Genomic DNA, 23593 nt, shown 5'->3' on the forward strand with positions numbered 1-23593 from the left:
CACTCGTTCTCTCTTTTTCTCTTTCCTATCGCTCATTTCCCCCAACTATTGAGACCTGAGAGCTCTTGTGGGAACCATTCATCTGACTGAACCGGTTGTCTTCAGTTTCACTGCCAGTCGTTTAGCTGCTGCTGCTGTTATCTAAAGTGATCTATAACACACTTTGCTTGTTGTTGCATTCGCTATTTTATCTCTTAATTTTGTTGGACCGTGGAGAGAGGACAGGGCAGCATTGGATTGTGATGCAGTACATCAGGATCCAGACACCAGTGACAGGGTCAGAGAATAACCAGGATTTACAGTGAAAGCAACACCAAAAATAAAAATAAAAATGCTCCAAATTTGAGAGATGACAACAAGAAATGTCCCTGTATGATTTTGTTTAAAGGGTCATATGATGTGATTTCCATGTTTCCTTTCTCTTGGGAGTGTTACAAGCTCTTGGTGCATGAAGAAGATCTGCAAAGTTGCAAAGTCTCAAACCCAAAGAGATATTCTTTATCAAAGTTAAGGGTCAACCACACCCCACTAAAACGCCTCGTTTTAACACACCCACATGTCTATGTCACAATGTGGGAAGATTTGCAAATATTGTGTGCAGCACATTTTATGGAGTGTTTCCTGATCCTGTGAGAGTGGACTACAATGCTGGCGCTTCTGACTCAGTCTGTAAGTATGTTTTCATATGTAAAGGATTTTTCACTGATGATTCAAACAAATTTTGAGCAGTGGAGAGTAGTGCTTGTTGTTTGTCATTTCTCCGATCACAAATAAAAGACAGTATAAGTCATTATAATCAGTAATAATGTCCCCACTGGATGCAACAAATGCCTCGTTTGTAATGGGTTTTATTGGTTTCGTTCTGTGTGCTGGTGTTCTGACTGGGACACACACATCACAGTATGATGAGGGGCGTAACATTTCCCTCACACACTTGAGGTGTTCAGCCAATCACAATGCACTGGATAGCTGGCCAATCAGAACACACCTTGCTTTTCAGAACGATGGCCTTTTAAAAAACGGCAAGTTTAAGAAAGGCGGGGCATAGAGGAGAAACACTAGTGTAGAGTATGTGGAAAATAATGTTTTTTTTAAACTTAAATCGCATAAACATTTAATTACACCAAATACACAAAATAATGTTATTTTTAGCAACTTTATATGACCCCTTTAATGTTAATGACATCACGTAATCAAAAGTGCTTTTTTTTCTGAATATTGGCATTACTGCGAATGTGATTTTGATTTTGTACAAAAGACTTACGTTTTAGAAACTGTATTGTATGTGTTTTGCTTTGTTTTGCAAACTAAAATAGTTCCGAACAGACACAGCAGAACAGTTACATTTAATATATCGAAAATATGATTGTTGAATTGAATATATTGGGGAAAAAAATTCCCTTTGCTGGAAAAGTTTATGTCTGTTTCTTCATCTGTATAGCCCCTTTCACACTGCACATTGGTCCTGGAACATTTCCGGGTTTTCTTCTGTGTGAACACAAACACGTCCCGGGATTGATTCCAGGACTGATCCTGGGTCGGGGACCTAGTAACATTGCCGGTTTCAGTCCTTGAACGAGCGCTGTGTGAACAAAAGCCAGAACTAATGCAGTAAAGAGTGTGTCATAGTGATGATGCATGTTATCACACGACTCTTTTACCAGGTGTTTTGAAGGAAGATCGCGAAAGATTTTTTCGCGATGAAAAAAGTGCAAACTGTAATGAAGCAGAGATCAGATAGTTCCTCACTTTCCGCGCTGACACTGAGATCGTTCGCCAGCTTCAGTGAAAGTATAACGTGCCTAGCGTTTTCGACTCGTACATTACCCTGATGTCACGTGTCATTACAGGATCTTTACGGGTTGTGTGTGAACACACGCACATATCCCGGGTAATCACTGGCAGTGTGAAAGTGCAAAATCTAGCGACCCGGGAACAATTGCTGGGACACGTTACCTGTGTATTTTCAGGAATCGCAGTGTGAAAGGGGCTCATCTGTGAGAGGGATCCTGATCACCGCGGGGCCTCACAGGGTCTGAAGCGTCAGACCGGTCCCTGGCCCCTGTGTGCTCACATTTCAGCTGCTTCTGCTTGAAGACACAGCATGAGGTTTAGTTGTGTCGAGAGGTCAAGAGGTCAACAGCACAGGCGACCTCAGTCAAGAGGGGCCTTTATTTCTAAAGCACTTTATACAGAAGAGCTTGTTTCAGAGCAGCTTCACCGTGCTAAAAAGTGAATTAACCGAATTTGTGGTGCAGACAAACTCAAACCCTGCATTAGAAACACATTAGTGTCATTATTTTGCTCCAGTCAGTTTAATAACTAATTCATCTCTGTCCTCCAGCAGGGGTCAGCAGTGTCTCACACTGACGGCTTCATCTCTCTCTCTCTCTCTCTCTCTCTCTCTGTGTCTCTCTCTCCATCAGTTCAGGGCCGTTGAGGTTGGTGTAACACACTTCTGCTCTCTGAACTCTCATCTGCACCTCATTTCTCAGTTCTGCGGCTCATCTGCACGTCTGCTCTCTCTTATATCATTCTTTTTTTGTTGTTGTTCCTCTTGTGTTTGTGAGGTTGGCTCTTATTCTTTATTTCATATTCAGTAGCACATACATTAAACAGGAATGCAATTTTATTTATAATGGCAAACAGTACATGGTAATGTAGAATGTTTATTAAGTATCATGCATATTTAATACAGTACATGAGTGGGGCTGTTCAGCAGTTACACACACACACAAATGGCAAAAAAAATCAGTGTCTGTGTTACTGTGTGAGTGTTTGAATGTGAGAAGCGTGTGCAGGATGTGTGCGTCATTAGGAATCCATTCATTCACTCTTGTTTGTTTACTCAAGTGTTTGTTTACATTGGGGTTTTTGTGTATGTGTGTGTGTGTGTGTGTGTGTTCTCTCTCACTTTGAGAAGCCTGTGTAAAATGCTGCATGCTGATTTGGAGAGGATGATGTTAACGTGATTTAGCGCCACCCATGATGAATGTGTGAACTAGATCTTCAGACACACACACACAGGAGTGCGTCAGTCTCTCGCTGGATGACGGTGTGATCAGACTCTGTGTGGCCGCTCACATCAGTGTAGTTCAGTGGACACACACGGTCTGTTCTGGGATCATTTCCTCGCCTCATGTTGAGGTTTGAGTTCTTGCCACAAGGAAAGAATTGTGGTGAATAGCTATTTTATGTATTTCTTTAAACCGCAGCCATCAGTTGTCTGTAAGTAAACAACTCTGACCTTCTGCTCAGCATCTCCTTTCATGCCCCAGAGAAGAAAGAGTCTCCTACAGGTGAGGAGTGACATGAGGAAGAGTAGATGATGACTGCTTTCATTTGTCCATGATCTTCTCTGTCATGTCTCCATTTGTGCATATGATCACATAGATGATCCGCACTAAATAATGAATAGCAATAATAACAATAATACACTTAAAGTATTCTACATTTAAAATTTAGGGTTGATGTTTTTAAAGTTTTTATTTATTAATTCTTCATGGCCTGGAAACCACCAAATTCTCTGTTTCTTTGACAAGCACAGTTGTGAGATCTGCCATCTGCTCATGTGATTGTGATAGTCATGACTGTCCTGAGACGTGGTCAGATGTGTTCAGAAGCCTCAGAAAACGGCTCAGTTTCCTCTAGATCAGGGGTAACCAACCCTGCTCCTGGCGATCGACTGTCCTGCAAAGTTCAGCTCCAATCCTAATCAAACACACCTGAAGCAACTAATTAAGGTCTTCAGGATCACTTAAAAATTAAAGGCAGGTGTGTTTGATTAGGATTGGGGCTAAACTTTGCAGGACAGTCGATCGCCAGGAGCAGGGTTGGTTATCCCTGATCTAGAGTTACAGACGGATCACAGACACAATCATTTAGAAGGAGAATCATAGGCCCCTCAAACCATCCTTCAGCTCAGAGTCACCTTTCACACTTGATCTAGTACACTAACCCCTGAGCAGCTCATAAACACACTCTACAGAGGTGTGAGTGATCCGGAAGCCCTCGACCAGCTGTGTTAGCACTGGGTCCAGAAACACAGCCGTCTCCTCACAGCTGTGTGAGAACTCTGCTGGAGCCCTGAAGACCCGATGTGTTTCGCTTCACCAGAAAACCACCACGAGTCCTAAAGCAAACAACAGCTCTGTCTATCTGTGAGAGACATTGATGTGTGACAGCCGTGTGTTTGTCCCAAAGCTGATGTTCACGGCTATCTGCGTCTCTCTAGATTCATGATCTGAGGCCTTCAGGATTCTCTTTACGCCTGTGAGAGCCTCACTCACATCACTGGACATGCATACGTGTTTCACCCATCCACAATTACCAATAAATCCAGGCTTTCTTGTTCCCATTCCACAAAAATGTATTGATTCATTGATTGATTGAAAAATTGTCAATTTTGGCACCTTCAACTCATCTGCATTGTTTGGTCTCTTTTTTCTCATTTCCCTCTTGACAATAGCCCATAGATTCTCTCTGGGGTTCAGGTCTGGTGAGTTTGCTGGCCAGTCAAGCACACCAACACCATGGTCATTTAACCAACTTTTGGTGCTTTTGGCAGTGTGAGCATGTGCCAAATCCTGCTGGAAAATGAAATCATCTTCAAAAAGCTGGTCAGCAGAAGGAAGCATGAAGTGCTCCAAAATTTCTTGGTAAACAGGTGCAGTGACTTTGGTTTTCAAAAAAACACTATGAACCAATACCAGCAGATGACATTGCACCCCAAATCATCACAGACTGTGGAAACTTAACACTGGACTTCAAGCAGCTTGGGCTATGGGCTTCTCCACCCTTCCTCCAGACTCTAGGACCTTGGTTTCCAAATGAAATACAAAACTTGCTGTCATCTGAAAAGAGGACTTTGGACCACTGGGCAACAGTTCAGTTCTTCTCCTGAGCTCAGGTAAGATGCCTCTGATGTTGTCTGTGGTTCAGTAAATTCCTCGACACGTCTGTGCGTGGTGGCTCTTGATGCCTTGACCCCAGTCCATTCCTTGCGAAGTTCACTCAAATTCTTGAATTGATTTTGCTTGACAATCCTCATTAGGCTGCGCTTCTCTCAATTGGTTGTGCATCTTTTTCTTCCACACTTTTTCCTTCCAACTTTCTGTTAACATGCTTGGATACAGCACTCTGTGTACAGCCAGCTTCTTTGGCAATTAATGTTTGTGACTTACCCTCCCTGTGAAGGGTGTCAATGATTGTCTTCTGCACAACTGTCAGGTCAGCAGGTCAGCAGGTCAGCCCCATGATTGTGTAGCCTAGTGAACTGAGAGACTTAGGAAACCTTTGCCGGTGTTTTGAGTTGATTAGCTGATTGGCATGTCACCATATTCTAATTTGTCGAGATAGTGAATTGATGGGCTTTTGTTAAATGTGAGCCAAAATCATAACAATAAAAATAACCAAAGACTTTAACTACTTAAGTCTGTGTGCATTGAATTTATTTAACCTCTTAGCCTGCACCCCGACGAGGGCGTCCTCAACACCCCTCAACTTGCATGTGTCAATGATTACAAATAGGTTAAATGAAATGGGACAAAATTAATCTTGACAAACTATGTATCATTATAAAGATCTAAGCCTCAAGCATCGACAACAGATCGCTGTTTTTCAAAGGAAAGCTTATAAAGACTGTATTTGCTACATTTGTGTAAGCAGTACACACAAAAACATGAAGAATGAAAACAGTCCATACCAGATCCGTCGTAATAAGGAGTCATAAACACATCCACAGCTGTAAATCCCGGTTTAGTTAGGAAGGTAAGGGTCCACTGAAGACATCTCATGGAGAACGTTTATTCCAACGAAGCAATAACGTTGTAATATGGATCATAATTCCTTTGTTTACATTTCAGTTCTTCAGCGACAGAACTGTTTGCGTCCGTTATGGAATAACTCATGGTCGGAAACGTCTTGGTAGTAAAAAAAACGGCATGGTTTTGCAGCGTACAGTGTCACAAACAGAATGAGACGATCCACAGAAAAAATAATGAATGAAAGATAGGCGAAAGATCGTTTATTTGAATTCTGGCGCTCCCTCGAGACGCGCTCTGACGCACCTGTCAGCTGATGGAGGCGGAACTTATAGCGATCGCATTTTTCTTTGTTTCTTTTATTTTTCAACAGTTTTTATATATTTGAGAGTGTGTTTTATGTTGAATGTGAATGTATCTGCATGATTACCATCTGTTTGAGTGCAAATCAGCCCAAATCAGCTCGCTATTACCGCATGATCACGGCTATCAAAGTGAACGCATCTATATGAATAGGGAGAGTGGATTATTTACTTCGGCACATTTGTGTTATTACCATCTGTATAAGTGGCCATCAGCACATCAGAACTTATTTGCATCGTAATTCATTGTAAATGCTGCATTTCTAGCAATCTCAGGATTTTCTGTAATTGGCAAACAAAATTAAATCTTTTTTTACTCAAATTATTATTATTGTATTTTTCTAGTGCTCAAATAAATCACTTATATGATGTCTAAGTTTCTGTCTAGTGTTTTATAATTAAAAAAAAAACTATGCAGTGGTATGTTTAATGACTAAATAGTTTGTAGAAGCCTTCAATACTAAAATTTGGGGGGTGGGGGGTGTAGACATAGTCTCATAAAAATATTTGCAGGAGTCTCATTTTTCATGATATCTTATTCAGATTAGAAATAGAAACTCATGAGACATGTGGCTTTCAACCCATTACTTTTCTAGATTGCTCCAGGACTCATTTCATGTATTTTCATATCAAATAAAAAATATTTAAGTGTGGTAAAAATAAATTTCAAGGCACTTCAGTGTCTATAACTTTTAATATTTTTGAGCATTATCAAATCTAGTTGATAAAAAGTAAAGCCCAAAGGGTCTTCTTTCCAAAGACACCAAAATTATGTTTGTAACACACTGAAGTAGGAAACTGTTACAATTATAAGTTAGGTAGAGCACTGCAGCTGTGAGTCCCATAAAAGTTGCGTGTATTCGCGTCTGTGCGTTTATCTTTTTAGAGTGAGTTTACTTAAAAACAGCGATTGTATCCTCTTATCACTGGAAAATATGAGCGATTCAGTATTTAAACTGTATTTAATAAAAGTCGTGGGGCAGCGTTGACAAGTTTATTCTCTCCTGGATGTGTGAGCTGCGCGATTTCCGATCACACTGTTGCAGGGGACAAGGGGAAGGGGTATAAAATATAATTGGGATTGGGCCTTAGTGTTCATGTATGCAGGCTTCTGTTCTGGTTAATGTGCTAAAAGCCCCGGTCAGCAGGACCCCAAAGATGCATTGTTGCTGAAGGCTTTTGCTAGACCCCAGATGAAGCTAGTTATCCTTGGTCTTGTGCGGTCACACAGGTACATGCACACGTTTGGTGAAACATGTGTCCTGGCTGCTGTTTGAGATCAGCAAGAGGGTAATAATCCATGCCATGGTCAGTAGTGCTCACTTCACAGTGTGAATCTCAGAGAGACGTGCGCATCACATCGAGTCAGGTGTAGTCTTACCTGGAGAGATCGCCTCTCCATCACAGTGTTCCTGACTCTGTGTTTGTGATCTTCTGATGTGAAGTGGTCATTAATATCCCGCTGAGTGAGGGGTTCCCGGCACGGATCAGAAAGCCCACTGTGCTCACGACTTTCGTCAGGGACCTCGTTCCACCGTTAATCGTTTTGCCAACATTAATTTCACCGGCTATTCATCCTGTTTAAACAGCCATTTCCCAATGCAGTATTTATGGCCAACAGTAGCTGTAGAGATGTGGAACGAGGGAGCGAGACAGCCGTAGATTCGGTGGTATTGACAGGTGGAGAGTGGCTCAGACTCAGTGGCTGATTGAAGCTGTGGGGGTCCTGCAGACGGGCTTTTACTGCGGCATCAGAGCCACGAGGAGACCACATCCAGCCAATCTCCTCACAGACCTGTCTGCCGTCTTCATGCTCCAACACCTTCCATTTAAACCTATTAGCGAGTACACTGAGGAGAACACAACTTGTGTGTGTGTGTGTGTGTGTGTATAGAGAGAGGTCATGTGTGTGTGCCCCGATCAATAATTTAGCAGAGTGACATATTTTTCACATTTTGAAGAGCTCCCCCAGTGTTTTGATGGCTGGGAGAACAGCTGAATCCTGACAAGACACAGAGTTTAGAATTTGTGATAAATCCTGAGGGCTGTCTGCAGAGATGAGAGTAAAAACCATGATGACAACGATATCAAGAGCTCACATAAAAAACAAAAAGAGGTGAGAAACACCAATGCGGAAGTTTACACTCCCTGAGAACAGGCCTAGAAAGAGAGCAAATAGAACCAAACACGTGAGGCCAAAGTGCGTAATACAAATGCCATAAAGTGCGACTGTCTACCGGATGAAGTGATTGAATGAACCCTCTCACAGAGTCAACACTACAGATAGAGGAAAGGCAGCAGAGATAAAAACAATATTAAACTGCAGAAGTGAAGTCAGCGCTTTAAAAACAAGCCTCTGTTATCTCTCATTAGATGGGCGGCTCAGTGTGGAGGCTTCTGGGCACAGACGAGCTCTTAGACAGCTGATATTAAACATCAACACAAATGATTTAATCAGAGCTCATTTGGATATGTAGTCTCCTCTCATAGCCAAAGTATTCATGCACACTGGCAAACGCTCGGTCTCAGACATGGTCAGACCTACTAATGAAGGACGAGCCATACCGTACCTGAATATCATGTGATCATAGAGCTATGAACATGTGAATGTGTTGTTGAATTGCAGAAATATTGAAATCTCAGGGAGACTTCAGGTACATCTTTGAGCTCAAGGTGAACAGAAGAGGCTGGGAATCCCTGGATTAAAGAATTAAGACCAGGATGAAGGAATGGTTGAACTTTATAAATAATGCTAATGTGGTTGCTTGGAGCCCCTGAAATCATTAAAGATCTCATTAAAGATAACGAACAGACACAATAAGATTCTGAAAGTGCTGTGATTACTTTGCTTGTAGAAAGTGACAGACCAAAATCATCACTGCTGCAAAGTTGCATTTTTCCAGTATCTAAATATGTTAATGTACAGCAGCAGAATACGGTTTTCAGCCCTGTATTTGAGTCCTTAACACGGTTATGTTCACACAGTACAGTCACAGGTGGCTGTTTTTCTCTGTGGGCAGCTGTTTGAAGTGCAGTAGTCCACCTTGTTGTCAGAGGCTCATTACATTGACCCCAGCCTCCAGCGTGTGATTGGGCTAGTAAATATTACACAAGACGATCATCAGTCTTCAGATTCAGTGGTGTAGATGGTAGAGCGTGTGTCATGCTCCTTTTGATGCCATCGACCCGGGTTCAAATCTGCCTTTTGTTGAACTTCTCCATTTTTTAATTTCAAATCACATCAGAAAAGCATTTCTTTTTATATTATATTATATAAGCATTATATTATACGACTGATAGACAGCAACGGTTTGAGTTAAAAATCTCAGTTTGTGTTCTACTGAAGAAACATAGTCACCTACATCTTGGATGCCCTGGGGGTGAGCAGATAAACATCACATTTTCATTTTTGGCTGAACTGTCCTTTCTCTTCAAACCTCTGGCTCTTTCTCTTTTTCCTTCGTTCTGAGCTTCTCTCTGCTGGTGCCGTTGACATTATTCCTGAAAGTCTTCCTTTCCCTGTCTGTGAGCGAGAGACTAATCAGGCCAGAGGGGATGAGAGTCCCTCAGAAGGTCAGACGTAGCCCAAGCATCCCGGCCAGAAGCCTGAATAATTGTGGATGTTGTGTTTGTGTGCTGGAGCCTGTGGTGTCAGTGAGTTTGACAAAGACGTTCCCAGGAAGAGCTTGAGTAATTTGATCCTGGGCATTATTTCTGAGTCCTGTCGAGTCACTTCACTCGAGGTCTTACTCTTAAAAGGGTCCTATTATGCTCTTTTACAAAGTCTTGAGTTTAAGTTTGGAGGGTGTACTAGAACATGTTCTCATGCTTGGTGGTTTGAAAACACCTTGTATTTCACAGAATTTACATGATTACAATACCTTTCTCCCCAGCCTGGCACAAACAGCTCGATTATTTCCGGGTTTGATGAAGGCCTGCCTTCCAAAAAACTAAATGTTTGTGATTGGTTATCTGTCCCAGTGCATTGTGATTGGCGAACAGCTGAAATGCTGTTAAACAAAGCAGCAACTTGCATCGGCTCCAGGTTACGGTAAGGGTGACGTCAATATTGCCATATCAATTTGAGCCTGAGAATATTGAGCACGATGACTGATGCGGATATTGCAAGATATATTAGACTGGTAATGGTACTGTTGTTGTTTTGTTTTGTTTTTTGTTTTTTTTGCTCAATCACGTTTTAAATAGGATGTCAAACAACCGCTTAAAAATAACTGCATTTCCTATGTACAGATAAGTGCATATGTATTATGGGTAACAATTTAGAATAGGCAACACTTATTCACTATTAACTATGACTTTTCCCCGAATAAATTCCTAATTTGCTGCTTATTATATTAATAGTTAGTAAGGTAGTTGTTAAGTTTGGGTCTTGGTAGGATTAGGGATTTAGAATAAGGTCATGTAGAATAAGGCATTAATATGTGAATATGTGATTAATTGGTACTAATAAATGGTTAATATTCTAGTAATATGCATGCTAATAATCAACTAATTAAGAGACCCTAAAATAGTGTTACTGTATTATGTTTATTGATTTTTAACTATATAACAATGAATTACAGTGAAACTGTTATACAGTTGAATTTATTTATACCACAGTCCAGTAGCGGCATATATATGCAAACTCGTTCTCTGCCAGCAGGAGGCGCTGTTGGAGTGGCAGAAAATGAGGTTTCCATAGTAACGCTGTACACAAAGTAGCACTTCTGCTCACAAATGCTGCTTTATCAGACATTACATGCAAGATGAAATGAAAAGTACATCCAGTTTTCTGAAGACATCATTGTCCAGTATTGTACTGTTAGCATTTTATTGTAAAAAAAAATTGTAACTGTAATTGTAACATGCATACATTATTGTTCAGGTGCATGTGTAATAACTTGCGAAATCTTGACTCTCAGCAGCACTTCTTTTTTGTTGTCATCTTGTCTGATGCACCACGACCTTGCCCTTCGTCACCCCCCAACCATTCAAATCTCTATAGGTGGGAATTATTTGAATGATATTCTAATGGGATGCTTTATGACAAAACCTGGAATACAATGGTGTAGTCCAAACGAGCCGTTTGTTGTAGTTCTTGAAAAGGGATTTTTTAAAATGAAATATCTCCCTTTGGACTACACACTGACTAAAATCAAAAAAAGAAAAAGCATAATAGGACTCCTTTAACATCTTTTTTAACAAAGACCTTCAGACTGCGGTAGAACTGATCTCTCGTCATGTTTTGATGGTTTTCTCTCACATCACTGCAGGTGTTTCCTGTGGTTATCTGCAGCATGTGTTACTGTAGTGCTGGAATGGGCAGCTGGCGGCCCCAGTGTCTTTTAGCGCAGCCTGCTGGGTTATATTAGACTTGGATGATCAATTTTAAAACATTTGAAAAGTAAGGATTGTTTGGAAATCCATATTTATAATTAAATCGAAAATCGGCACAAAAAACAGGGACACCAGAAATGTACGTTCCTCAAATTTCAATAGAAAAAATGCATAGTAAACAAAACCTTTTTGCCAAATACATGACAGAAATGTTTGTGCTGAACTGTGGATTCTTAGGGGTTTTTGTTCGTAGGGTTTCCACGGGTCTTCAGTTTAATTGTAAGGTTATAGACACTATTAAATGGTTCAAAAAAACTTTTACATTTGGGGATGGAGAGACAAGAATTGCTATGTAGATGAATCTGTTGATTAAGCTTCAGAAGGCTGTGATTTGAGTAAATATGAGCGCTCCATGTTTGAGAGTCAGGCTGCTGCTCAGTGTTCCGCTGTTGCCGGGGAAACCGCTATATTTCTGCTGTTCTGAAGCGCCTCCTGCTGGAAGAGAATACATTTGCTTTTTCAGGTGAACCAGTGGATCAACAAGAGGCTAATGCATTATATAAAAATGTAAACAATTAAGACACTAAGATATGCATAATTTAATATACTAATTGCTTGATAATAATTGTTTCAATTAATATAATAATTGATGCTTTTGACTCATCTCTATTCTATTCTTAATCGCTGAAGTTTGTCTTAAAAAGGTCTTTAAAGGTCTTACATTTGATTTAAGGTTATACTGTGGTTCCATTTGGAGTAAATAATTATAATATAAGCCCTTTTTAACTGTCCTCTTGGGTTATTTTGAGAATGTTCTGTAGGCCACAAATAAAAAGACCTATGTACATTTGTTTGTTGCAAATTTATAGACAATGCAAATTAAGACGATGTAAAAGGTGTGTAGAGGTGGATTAGTAATCTGCCCCTCGTCACAATCAAAGTTGTGCGTCCCTGCTGTAGATGATGATGATGATGCATTTGCAGTTAGGGGCGCTTCAGCTGCTTATGAATCTCATAGCTCTCTTACTGATCTAACTCTTAGTATTAAAGCAGTTGTGCTCCTCAGAGTGATTCCTCACATCATCTGGTGCGTTGTGGTCATGGCACGCAGTCGTAGCAGTAGTTTCTGGATCTCACCGAAGCCCCCATGCCATCTCTCTCTCGTGGAGGGGGGCTCGTCTGCTCCATCTGAAGCACACTAATCGTCCCCATTGTCCAGCCCAGCACTCGGCAGCTGCTGCTTTGTGTCTGCATCCTATTCACCGCTCGGTAAAGAACAGGCTCCAGGTAGTGAATAGTCAAGAGTGCAGCTAATTTACCCCCCATCTCTCCCTCTGGCTTTGGGGGAGGAGAGCCAGCTCCCACAATGCTTTGCATGCAGCAGCTGAAGCAAGAGGCTCAGTCATTATCTGTCTCTCTCTCTCTCTTTCTGTAGAAGCGGGGGAGAAATCCTATTAGGTTTTTATTTCTCACCTCTGTTGGAAGAGGCCAGGCTTTTGTGAGGCACTGAACTTCTGATGTGAAGAGCTTGAGACGGAGTCACCTCAAAGCTTCGTGTGCTTCTGGATGGAGAGAAACGTTAGGCTGACATTAGTCCAGGAACTGCACCAGATTTGAGTAAAGGAAGAATTTGGAGCAGAAGTATCAGTCCATGTCACACCGGTTACTCTGAATATATATATATATATATATATATATATATATTTAGGAGTTCATGCACCAGAGCCAAGTCATGTTGAAACCACATATAAACAGCTGAGCCCTAATAAAACAAGATCCCTAATAACAGCAGAACTGTAGGATCAGTGAAGTTGAAATGTGTTGTGAATCTTTGTTGGATATCTTAATATATATTTTTAATACTGAATATTTGGCTCGGTACCACATAATGAGCAACATTCAAATACTGCAGTGTAGTAGGCCTCACTATTCAGCTCTCCTAATAAGAATATTTATTATTGACAGCCACTTTAACATTGTAAATACACAGTTTGAACATTAACACTGCACTGTGCTTACAAACAGCTAAAATTTTTTTGTTACAATTGATTTAAAATGTGTTGTACCTAGAAGTTACAAAATAAAAAAAACATTGTACAGTACTTAAATGTAAAACCCCCACTCAAATAAAGATTAAAATGAAAATGTGTTGTTTTAATATGAATGTATGTTTAATGTAGTGATTCCTCTGGGTAGCACTAGAGGGAGCTAATATGACTTGTCTGATATGGCACTAATAACCAACGATATAGTTTCACTAATAACTCCACAGTTATGTGATAGAATCAAAATTGTTTCTGCTGAATCCTTGCTTTATTTATTTATTATGCATTTTTATTTCAGCAGATGAAGGCTGTAATAATGTTGTCAAAAAATGTTGTCCGTTTAAACAGTGTGTTAAAGTCCAGCTTCAGTCAGATGTTCAGTGTCCGTTTCTTCAGCTGGTGTCCTACAGCTAACTAAAGCTAAAGCTAACAGTCACCTCTCCGCTTCCATGCGTCTCCAGGTGGCTTTATCATTTTGAGTTTGATGAACTGAACAGATAATTCACACTCTGACAGACTCCTGAACGAGAAGCTGTTGTTTTGTTCAAACCAAGTAATGTCTGAATTCTATTTCCTTAAATGCCACGTCCGTCTAAACGTCTGCTCTTGGACACACGCTAAATGATTTACAATTCAATTTCCTGCTGTACTGTGTGATGGCAAATTACGGAGGACCTGGAGGGAATTAAACGTCTCCGAGTTCAGTTCTGTGACACAGCCACAAGCCAAAGCCTTCGTTTGACGGTTCTTTAGTGTGAGCGTGATGCTAATGCAGATCAGGAGTAAACTCTCCTCCAGACAGCACTGTTGGGTGGTGTTTAGTGAACGTCCTCTGCACTGGATGAATGGGTCAGTGGTCAGGGATGCTCGGTCATCATGAATCCTCCGCACACACAGACGTCAGCGGCTCTGAATGGCTCTTTTGTTATTATTCCTAGTTTTGCTTTGTTTAATTGACTCATCGTGGCTCATCTATTATACTGCATATTACTAAATTGTTCTGAGATTCCTGATCGTCTGAGAAACATTTCAAGCCATTGCTAAATATCAAACACGGCACACGAGTTTAATCCCTTCACTGAATCACAAACACAAAGAAAACCAATGAAAATCAGTGGGTTCCTCCGTTGTTCTGACCTCCGTTTTCTCAAAAATCATCTGTTGTGTTTCACTGAAGAAAGTCAGAATAACAGTGTTGAGTTTCTTGGGTGAAGAGATTATTATAACTATTATGAAGTTCTTTCTTGCCCGTCAGCCGCACTGTTAAATCCCATCAGTGACTAATAAGATCTCTCATCTAATAAGAAGAAATAGAAGCACGCTGAAGGACATGCGCTGCGGCGTCACACATACACGCTCAGATTTGGGAAAAAATTGTATGCCAATTATCACAGCTCATTTTTATGCAAATTACATGGCCAGAGTGCATTTTTTAGCTAATGAATTGGCTTGTAACAGAGTAAATGGAATGGGACGGCCCTGTGGGGCATCTTGGGGTTTGTTCTGAGCTCAGAGGATGTGTAGAAACATGAGATGCTGAGGGGTGTGTGTGTGTGTGTGTGTGTGTGTGAGCAGTACAGTAGCATCTGTATAGAAGAAACTAAACCCAGTTCTCTTGTTTCTCCTCAGTCTAGACCAGTGTAAGGCTCGCAGGAGATTTCCATCAACTCTGTCTGTTTTAGAATATAATTTATTATACACAAACATCATGTAAAATGACACTGGAGTGACACGGGCCACTGCTTGGGTCCTTTTGAAAGCATATCATATTCAGTTCTTCAAGTACTTCATTAATAGACTGAAGTTATACTGGAGTCTCTAATCAGCTCAGGTTTTCCGGTGAGATCTGTGTTGTGATGGTGAATTGTGGGCACCGTGTGATCTCAGAAGTGTGTGTGTGTGTGTGTGTGTGTGTGTGTGTGTGTTTGAATGGACGAGCATCATGCACAGCTACAGCAGTGTGAGTCGTGAATGTTCTGCTTCTCTCTCTAGAGCTGGAACACTACACCGATGCCACGGTTCGGGACGAGCTCAGTACAGCCGGGAAAAATCTACTATGCTTAGCTTCTTTTCATTTATTTTAAACAGACAGTAGTACAAATTCATATTTTTGTCCACCTATAAGTGAAAATACTAAATATTATTACATTGAGATTTATTCATCATTCCATTACTATATACAGTAGTTTGTTAGGAGGACAATATTTGTCTGAGATACAACTATTTGAAAATCTGGAATCTGAAATTGGCTATTGCTACAAATATACCTGTGCTACTGATGACTGCTTTTGTGCTGCAGGGACACACACACCTATTTCTCTCAAATATTGTTCACAAATCTGTCTAAATCTGTGTTAGTGAGCACTTCTCCTTTGTGTTAATGCTCAATGGGTGACATGTCCGGTGAGTATGCTGGCCATGCAAGAACAGTTTTCAGCTTCCAGGATTTGTGTTCAGATCCTTGCAGCATGGGGCCGTGCATTATCATGCTGCGACATGAGGTGTACAGTAAATCTGCACATTTTATTGTGGCCAGCCTAAGGCACACCTGTTCAATAATCATGCTGTCTAATCAGCATCTTGATATGTCACACCTGTGAGGTGGATGGATTATCTCGGCAAAGGAGAAGTGCTCACTAACACAGAATTAGACAGATTTGTGAACAATACTTGAGAGAAATAGGCCTTTTGTGTACATAGAAAAAGTTTTAGATCTTTTAGGTAAAAACAAGTGTTGAGTTTATAATTTTGTTCAGTGTGTGTGTGTGTGTGTGTGTGTGTGTGTATGTATATATACCGTATTTTTCGGACTATAAGTTGCATCAGTTCAAAAATACGTCATGATGAGGAAAAAAACATATATAAGTCACACTGGACTATAAGTCGCATTTATTTAAAACCAAGAACCAAGAGAAAATATTACCGTCTCCAGCCGCGAGAGGGCACTCTATGTCTTCAGTGTAGACTACAGGAGAACAGAGCAGCATAGAGCGCCCTCTGGCGGCTGGAGACGGTAATGTTTTCTCTTGGTTCATTTCTCTTTGTTCATGTCAAATTTATTTTCATAAATAAGTCGCACCTGACTATAAGTCGCAGGACCAGCCAAACTATGAAAAAAAGTGCGACTTATAGTCCAAAAAATACGGTATATATATATATTAGTGGTGGGCATAGATTACTTTTTTAAATCTAGATTAATCTCACTGTGATCTTGGAATTAATCTAGATTAAAATGGCTCATTTGAATTCTTCCGAAGGCATTCAAAATATGTGTGCTACCCAAATAAAATAATGACTAAAAGTAACGTTAAGTCTTTGAGAACTGGTTTCTCAAGACAGGTGGTGCATTAGACCAGGGGCTCATCTCCTGTTTCCTAAATACATCACAAACTGCTTGAGAAAGCTGTAAACGAATTCCACTTTGCACAAGGTGCAAACAACCTTACACCTGTTTCACACATACTCCGTCTGCAGTGCGTATGCGTTTCGTTTTTTTTTACGCACCCATGTTAACGGATTCCAGCATTCATGCGGTTGCGGTCAGTCAGTGCGTTCCAGGAGCGTTGCGTCTGCAGCAGTGCAGCGATCGTTCACGTACCGAGTAGCGGACTGCAAACGCGTCTTGTGTGAAACCACAATGAGTATGAGTCCGTGCTGCTGCTGCACCACACAGTATATATATATATATATATATATATATATATATATAATATTAATATAATAATCTGCAGTACATATATATTCTTGAAAAATTATTTTAGTTTCCAGATAAAAAAGGTAAAAAGCAGTGCGACACATAACAGCCTATATAAGCTGAGCTTGCTCATTTTTGTGACGCGTTTAATTTGTTCACAGAAAGAAAAACCACATCCTATTTGTTTTCACTGTGAGTGCACACAAATAAAATCAGACCTTTATACAGTGATGAATTATTAAGACAATAAGTGTTTAAAGTTGATTCTGCAGGTATAAGGAAACATACACACACACACACACACACAAGTTCCAGCATTGCTAACTTAACAGTGCGGTTGGTTCTTTATCAAAATAAAACACAGTAAACCAAAATCAAACAGCGTTGCGTTGCTGTGAGCACCCCCTTCTGGTTTGGGGGTGAATTGCCTGTGTTCGTTGTAAGGCCTCATGCACCGAACTGAGATGTCCGTACTATGACGGTTCAGTACGAGTACATGTATCGTTCCACTCCTAGTGCTTTAGGAGCCTCTGCCTCATCACTGGTAACTACAGACCTGCTGGATCAGATGAGAGCTGTGAGTGTGTCGTACTGTAGATGGTGAACCGAGGAAGATGTGTCTGTGACTAAACTAATACAGATGTACAGAGTCTGGCCTGTGGTCAGCAGATGTTTATCACACAGATTGAAGGAAGCAACACTGGGGCAGATTATGACACACAGTAGCGTCTCCCACACCGCTGTCTTAGCATGATAATTATTAGACCACTAACAGGTCACAGAACTGGACACTGCAGCCCATCGAGTCTAGATCACACTCTCGCTCCTCCTCCTGCTCCTAGGAGGATGTTGAAGAGCAGTTCGCCCATGTTTTTATCATTATTAAACACACACACACACACACACACTCATTTTGGATGTCTGTCTTATCTGACCCGTCTGTTTTAGGTCTTGGAGTCTGTTAACTGATGTGTGAAGTGATTAGGAAGAGTTTGAAAATGTGCAGTGTTGGTGTACCTCCAGGAACAGGGTTGACCAAAGCACTAATGATGGCCAACACCACTCATCACAAACCTCCAGTCTGGACAGCAGTAAACAGTTCAGCGGGACTTGTTTTCGGTTATGGAGGTTACGCAGTGTTCCTGCGTGTTGGGATCAGACTCTGTTTGCACACCCTAACTTTAAGAACATTTCATGATAGTAATTATTCACAGGCCTAGCTCAGCTTTAAACAAGCTCTGTGTAAAACCCAATTAACAATTTATCTTTATCACTGGAAATCTTTACTGAAGCGCTAAGTGTATGGTGTATCACAACAGTTTGAGTTAGTTCATCTGATTCTTATGAAACCAGGTTAAGATAACAACCCTAGTGTCAGCTGGAGCTGTAGTGCGGTGGTGCTGGTCAGGTCAGCTCTCTGACCCTGGGTTTCCCCGCAGCTGGACGGCCAGAGAGGGTTGAGTCCAGTGCTTCAGCGCAGGAAAGGCAGGGCAACTGTTTCCGGAAACGACACACATCCTCACGCTCTTTCCACACCGCCCCGTTTCCATCCCTCGCTCACATTCCCCTCCTTGATTGCTGGAAAAAGGAGCAAAATGTATGTCACACATCCAGGGATAACCCAGGGTCTGGTGATGGAGAGGTGTGTGCTCATCCTGTTTTCACCACACACCCGCTGCGTCAAAGGGGTTAATTGACTATGTTTTGTGAGGTTGTATGATTACATTGTCCCATGGTGTCATGACCCGGCCCAGATGAAGCAGTCACCAATAACTGAGATTCATGACTGTGTTATTGCACATTTGCTGTGACCCCTGTGTATGAGACCTTAAACACGAGCTGCGGCGCAGGGATTGTGTTTTAGGAGACTAGTTGGGTCATGTTGTCCTCCATTGTCCAGGATGCGTTCGATCTAGAAATATGATTTGGCTCCTTCACTTTGCAACAACATTTCACTGGAGGCAATGCTGCTGAATCTGCGTGGACACAGGCTCTCTTTCACATTTAAGTTTCATCAAGGCTTTGCTAATCATGTGTGTGCATGTTAAGCAGCATCCTGCAGAGCCGCTCAGGTTCGATTCAGGATAATGAAATGATTGGCCGAACCTTGAGTGTTTCCCAACTGACTGCTGATGCTCGGTCCAAGTCATCATTATGAAGTCTCTCACAGTCATTATTTGCTGCTCTGGAGAACACATGGAGGCTGCTCTGTTGTAATTTATCTCAGTTCTCTGAAGAACAGACCAGTGTCAAGCTGTTGTTTTCTACACTTACAGGACAAGGTGTGTATTACAGAATCATCCCAGCTCAGAATCCTGCCCTGTCTGTTTAGAAACTATGGTCGTTTTAGAGCTTTTTTTTTTGTTTGTTTTTCAAATCCTAAGCCACTTTCTATTCAGTTCAAATGACTGCTGGCGTTTACTTCTCTGTGTGTGATGAGGCTGACTGGTGTTGTGTTGCAGAGGGCGTCTGTGAGATCTGGCTGACCAGCGAGGACACGGGTGCGTACGGCAGGGACATCGGCACAGACCTGCCCTCTCTGCTCTGGGAGCTGGTGAAGGAGATCCCCGAGGGAGCGATGCTGCGTTTGGGCATGACCAACCCTCCGTACATCCTGGAACATCTGGAGGTGCGTCCTCGTGCTCTTACTAACCGCTCAACTACCCATAGTGCACTTCAATCTTAATATCTTGCAGCAGATGAAACATTACTATCATACACTAGGGGCACAGCGTCACACAAAAATGATGGTTCACACTCGAGTCACGTTTCAGTATAGAGTCAGTGTGGCAAGTGGAAAAAATACTTTTTTTTTTTTTAGTTGGCATTTATTTTTATTTTTGGTTTGCTGGGGGTGGGACTCTTGCTAACGCTAGATAAAATGTAAGATATAAGTTATGCACTGAGGAAAACATTTTAAGCAGCACACGCATCTGACAGGAGGGCAAGCTGCATTAAATGCTTAATTATAACCGAGGACCCATACTAAAGCTTTTCAATACAATTATGTGTACCATAACTCCTCTATGAGGCTCACGTGCTCTGTCTGGCACTTTCAAACTGCTGTGTGTTTGGCTTTTCCTTCGATTTCAACTGTGTGTGTGCTACATTCTTTCAGTCAGTGAACTCACATGTTCTAGTAAATGTCAAATGATTACAGTGTCTGAGTAGTTTAAGTGTACATAGATTGTTTGTGTGAGCAGCCCTAAATTGTCTCTTTTATCATTATGGTCGATCTCTAGCACACAGGAGTGACTGTAGCATCGACTCATTCTAGAACAATACCCAGAATGCTGTGCGTTCCTCCTCTGAGCCCCAGATGCAGAGAAGTGCTGGGAGAAGCAGGTTTAATTTGCAGAGGGTTAATTGAGGTTCTAATTTTGTCCCCCGATGTATAGGTTACGTTTATGCACTGTTACATTCAAATTAAAAAGTGATGATTTTTTCCCCCTAAATGAAAAGAAATAACAATTAAATGCTAATTAGAAATGTAGGCGTGCTTGTATACGTGCTAGAGGACGGTTATTTCTTTTTATGTGCTAATTTGATTTCCATCATTGGACTATTTGTCCTTATTTCATTTCCACGTGCTCAGCAAGTATTTTTAATTGCATGTCATTGCTTTGATGCGTCTGTTTGTCTTACGGGAAGCAGCGGAGCACAAGTTGACGATCAGTGCTGCTCTTCAAGAGATGGAGGATCTCCAGTGACTTCTACACGAGCAGCGGAGAGTGTAGTGTTCACTCAGCGGGCGTCTCTGCGTCACACACTCTCAAGAAATCACATCACACATAGACAGATGGGCTGAAATCACCAGCTCATGCTTCCTTTTTCTAAATCATCACAGGGTGATTTAACTCCTTTAAACACTAGAAGTTTCCTCTTCTTATCAGAACACGTCCCCTGACTCTTCCAGATCTCCTCCATTCACAGGCTCTGAAGTGTTTTCTGCGAGTGGAGAGCTCTGTGTGATTCTGGAGGCTGCGGCTGTCTCTTTCTGAAGAGTCATTCAGCAGCATTAGAGGTGTTTAGCAGAGCAGATGTGTGATTAATGGAGCCTCTGTTCAGCGTTTGAAATGGCAGAAGCACCTGTCAGACAGGACAGGACCGATCAGCGGGGTGTGAGAGTGTGTCTCACTTACAGAATTGACTCTTTCTGAAGAAAATGGTTCTCGAGCACTAGTAATTGAGCTCTTACGCGCAGAGAAAATGTCCTTTAGACAGGTGTGCAGATGTACAAATGTATTCATATGGTGCTTGTGTTCAGGGTTTAGGAGTGATGCATGTCTTAGTGAACACTAATGAGAATAACGCAGTGATGAACGCTGGCCTCTTCGTTAGTTACGAATGATCAGGTTGTGTGACCTTCAGTCTGATGAACGGAGCGAGTGTGAGGAAGAGCTGGAGGTTCAGCTTTCACTTTAATGTGCTGCTGATTACACAAATCTCTCTTTGATGTTATCTTATTCCAGGAAGCAAAACTTGGCGGCCTGAATATGTAGCTTTTCCTAAACCAGAGCGTATCGCCTTCATTATGCAGTCATGAATCTGACCCGCCGGTTGACCCGCTGTACCAAACATGAATACCATAAGAGCCGTGGGGCTGCAGAAATCCAAAGACAGGCTCTCAGATCATATCTTTAAACTGAGATACGAGCTTTGTGTCCTCACCGCTCCACCTGTGCACCTGATCACCATCCGAGCCTTGACCTCCAGGCCAGTAGTGTCCACTCGTGATGTGCTGGGATATATTGCACTGGAATACATTAGCCTTCACATTTTTCCTTTTGAAGAGCCTTAATTGGTGGCCAGCATGTTTAATTGATGTCTGCTTCAGTGCAGCGGGTCACAGGAAGTCATCACTGAAAGCCCTTCTGAGAGCGACACGAGAGCGTGATCCACTGTAGTGCTCTCTCTCAGTGAAGCACCCTCGACGGTCAGCTAATGAAGCGATGCGCTGTGCTCCGGCTCGACATGAAAACCATCCTTCAGCACAGGTTTCTAGGGCCAAGTCTTAAGGTAACATCTCAAAACACTTGATTTGAGGAATCATTCATTCGGTGGTGCCTAATGCATCAGCATTTGCTCAGATCAGTAACCCCAGTCATGATCATACTGATAGTTATGCCTGACTAAACTGGGGCTAATTAAACCGTGATCCAAAATAGAGAAATGAAATGAAGGAGTGAGGGAAATGAACGAGCCTCTCACTGACTGGCCTTGAGTCTAGAGATCGATGTGTGAACATTCACAGTTCAGTTCAAGCTCAGGCTCTGGAGACTCGCCACCATTTGTATTTGGAGCAGCCGCTAATTTCTTCTCAAACACAGGCCATTTTCATATTAATGCACTGCCAGAGACTCTCTGTCCATTAGGGGCTTGATGTAGCTTGGCATGGCCAGTAGATGAGACTCCTTCAGTCCGACTGTATCAGCTCGGTCATCAAACAAAGCTTATTTGAGAAACATTTGACTTCAGAAGCATACGGTGAGACTAGAAACAGCACCAGGAATTACATCAAACTCAACAAGTTCAGGGAAACGTCATTCTTTTATTGTTGTGTGAGAAATTGTAATGATATTTATTGATTAATAATGTAATTCATAATAATTTTCATTCAAAACCAACACGAATAAACAGATTTCAATAATTGTATATGTTTTAAACTACAGTTTAATGCGATAAAAGAATACTGCAGTCCAGATTATTATTCTCTACCAAAACATTTGGAAACACGTGACATTATTTCTCATGATCTTAAGCAACTTTTGATCTTAAAGCTAAATATACATGAAATGGTTTTTTAGACCGGTTTTGATCATGTCGCATCATTCCCAGACCTCCATTTATATAATAATAGAGTCCTGTAGCTCCTCCAGGACATGCGTTTCCTCGCCGAACCAATGATGTTGAATGGATTCATCATCCTGTGCAATGCAGTTTTCAGAAAGTGAGTTATCTGTTCTACAGTTTCCTTTAATCTGACTGGAAACAGAGCCTGTAGTGATGAGACAAACCCTTCACCATCGTCTGTTCCTCATTAAACTCCCAGCAGGCCATGGCTCCTGAGTGCTCTCTGTCACCCACATAGTTCTCTGTTTGACGTTCAGAAACACAAATGTACTGGTTTATGAATTAGTTTTGTATAGGAAGTGTGTTCTGCTGAACACAAGCAGATGTTTTCCAGTGACTGCTGCTTATCGAGCTCCAGTAAGGACACAGACGCTTCATGACACACTCTGTTTAAAAGGGTGGTATTTTAAAAACACGTTATTTTTCACATAATTTAGCTTTATTTCACACGATCTTCTCTGACAAACGCCTCAACTTATTTCCAGTTGTTATGAAGCCCCTCCCTCAGAAACACACGATGGGCTGTGATTGGTCAGCTGG

General features: G+C 41.5%; 1 protein-coding gene across 2 annotated transcripts in view; it reads left to right on the plus strand.

The window, feature by feature from the left end:
- The window catches only part of cdkal1 (CDK5 regulatory subunit associated protein 1-like 1), a 231760-nt gene that overhangs the window by 125498 nt on the left and 82669 nt on the right, over positions 1-23593 (plus strand). For both annotated transcript variants that reach the window (XM_059567198.1, XM_059567199.1), the window contains exon 9: positions 19663-19829. In XM_059567198.1, coding sequence (XP_059423181.1) covers positions 19663-19829 — 167 coding nt within the window. The remainder of the gene's footprint in view (positions 1-19662; positions 19830-23593) is intronic.

Source organism: Carassius carassius, chromosome 15 (assembly GCF_963082965.1).
Source record: "Carassius carassius chromosome 15, fCarCar2.1, whole genome shotgun sequence".
Taxonomy (NCBI): Eukaryota; Metazoa; Chordata; class Actinopteri; order Cypriniformes; family Cyprinidae; genus Carassius; species Carassius carassius.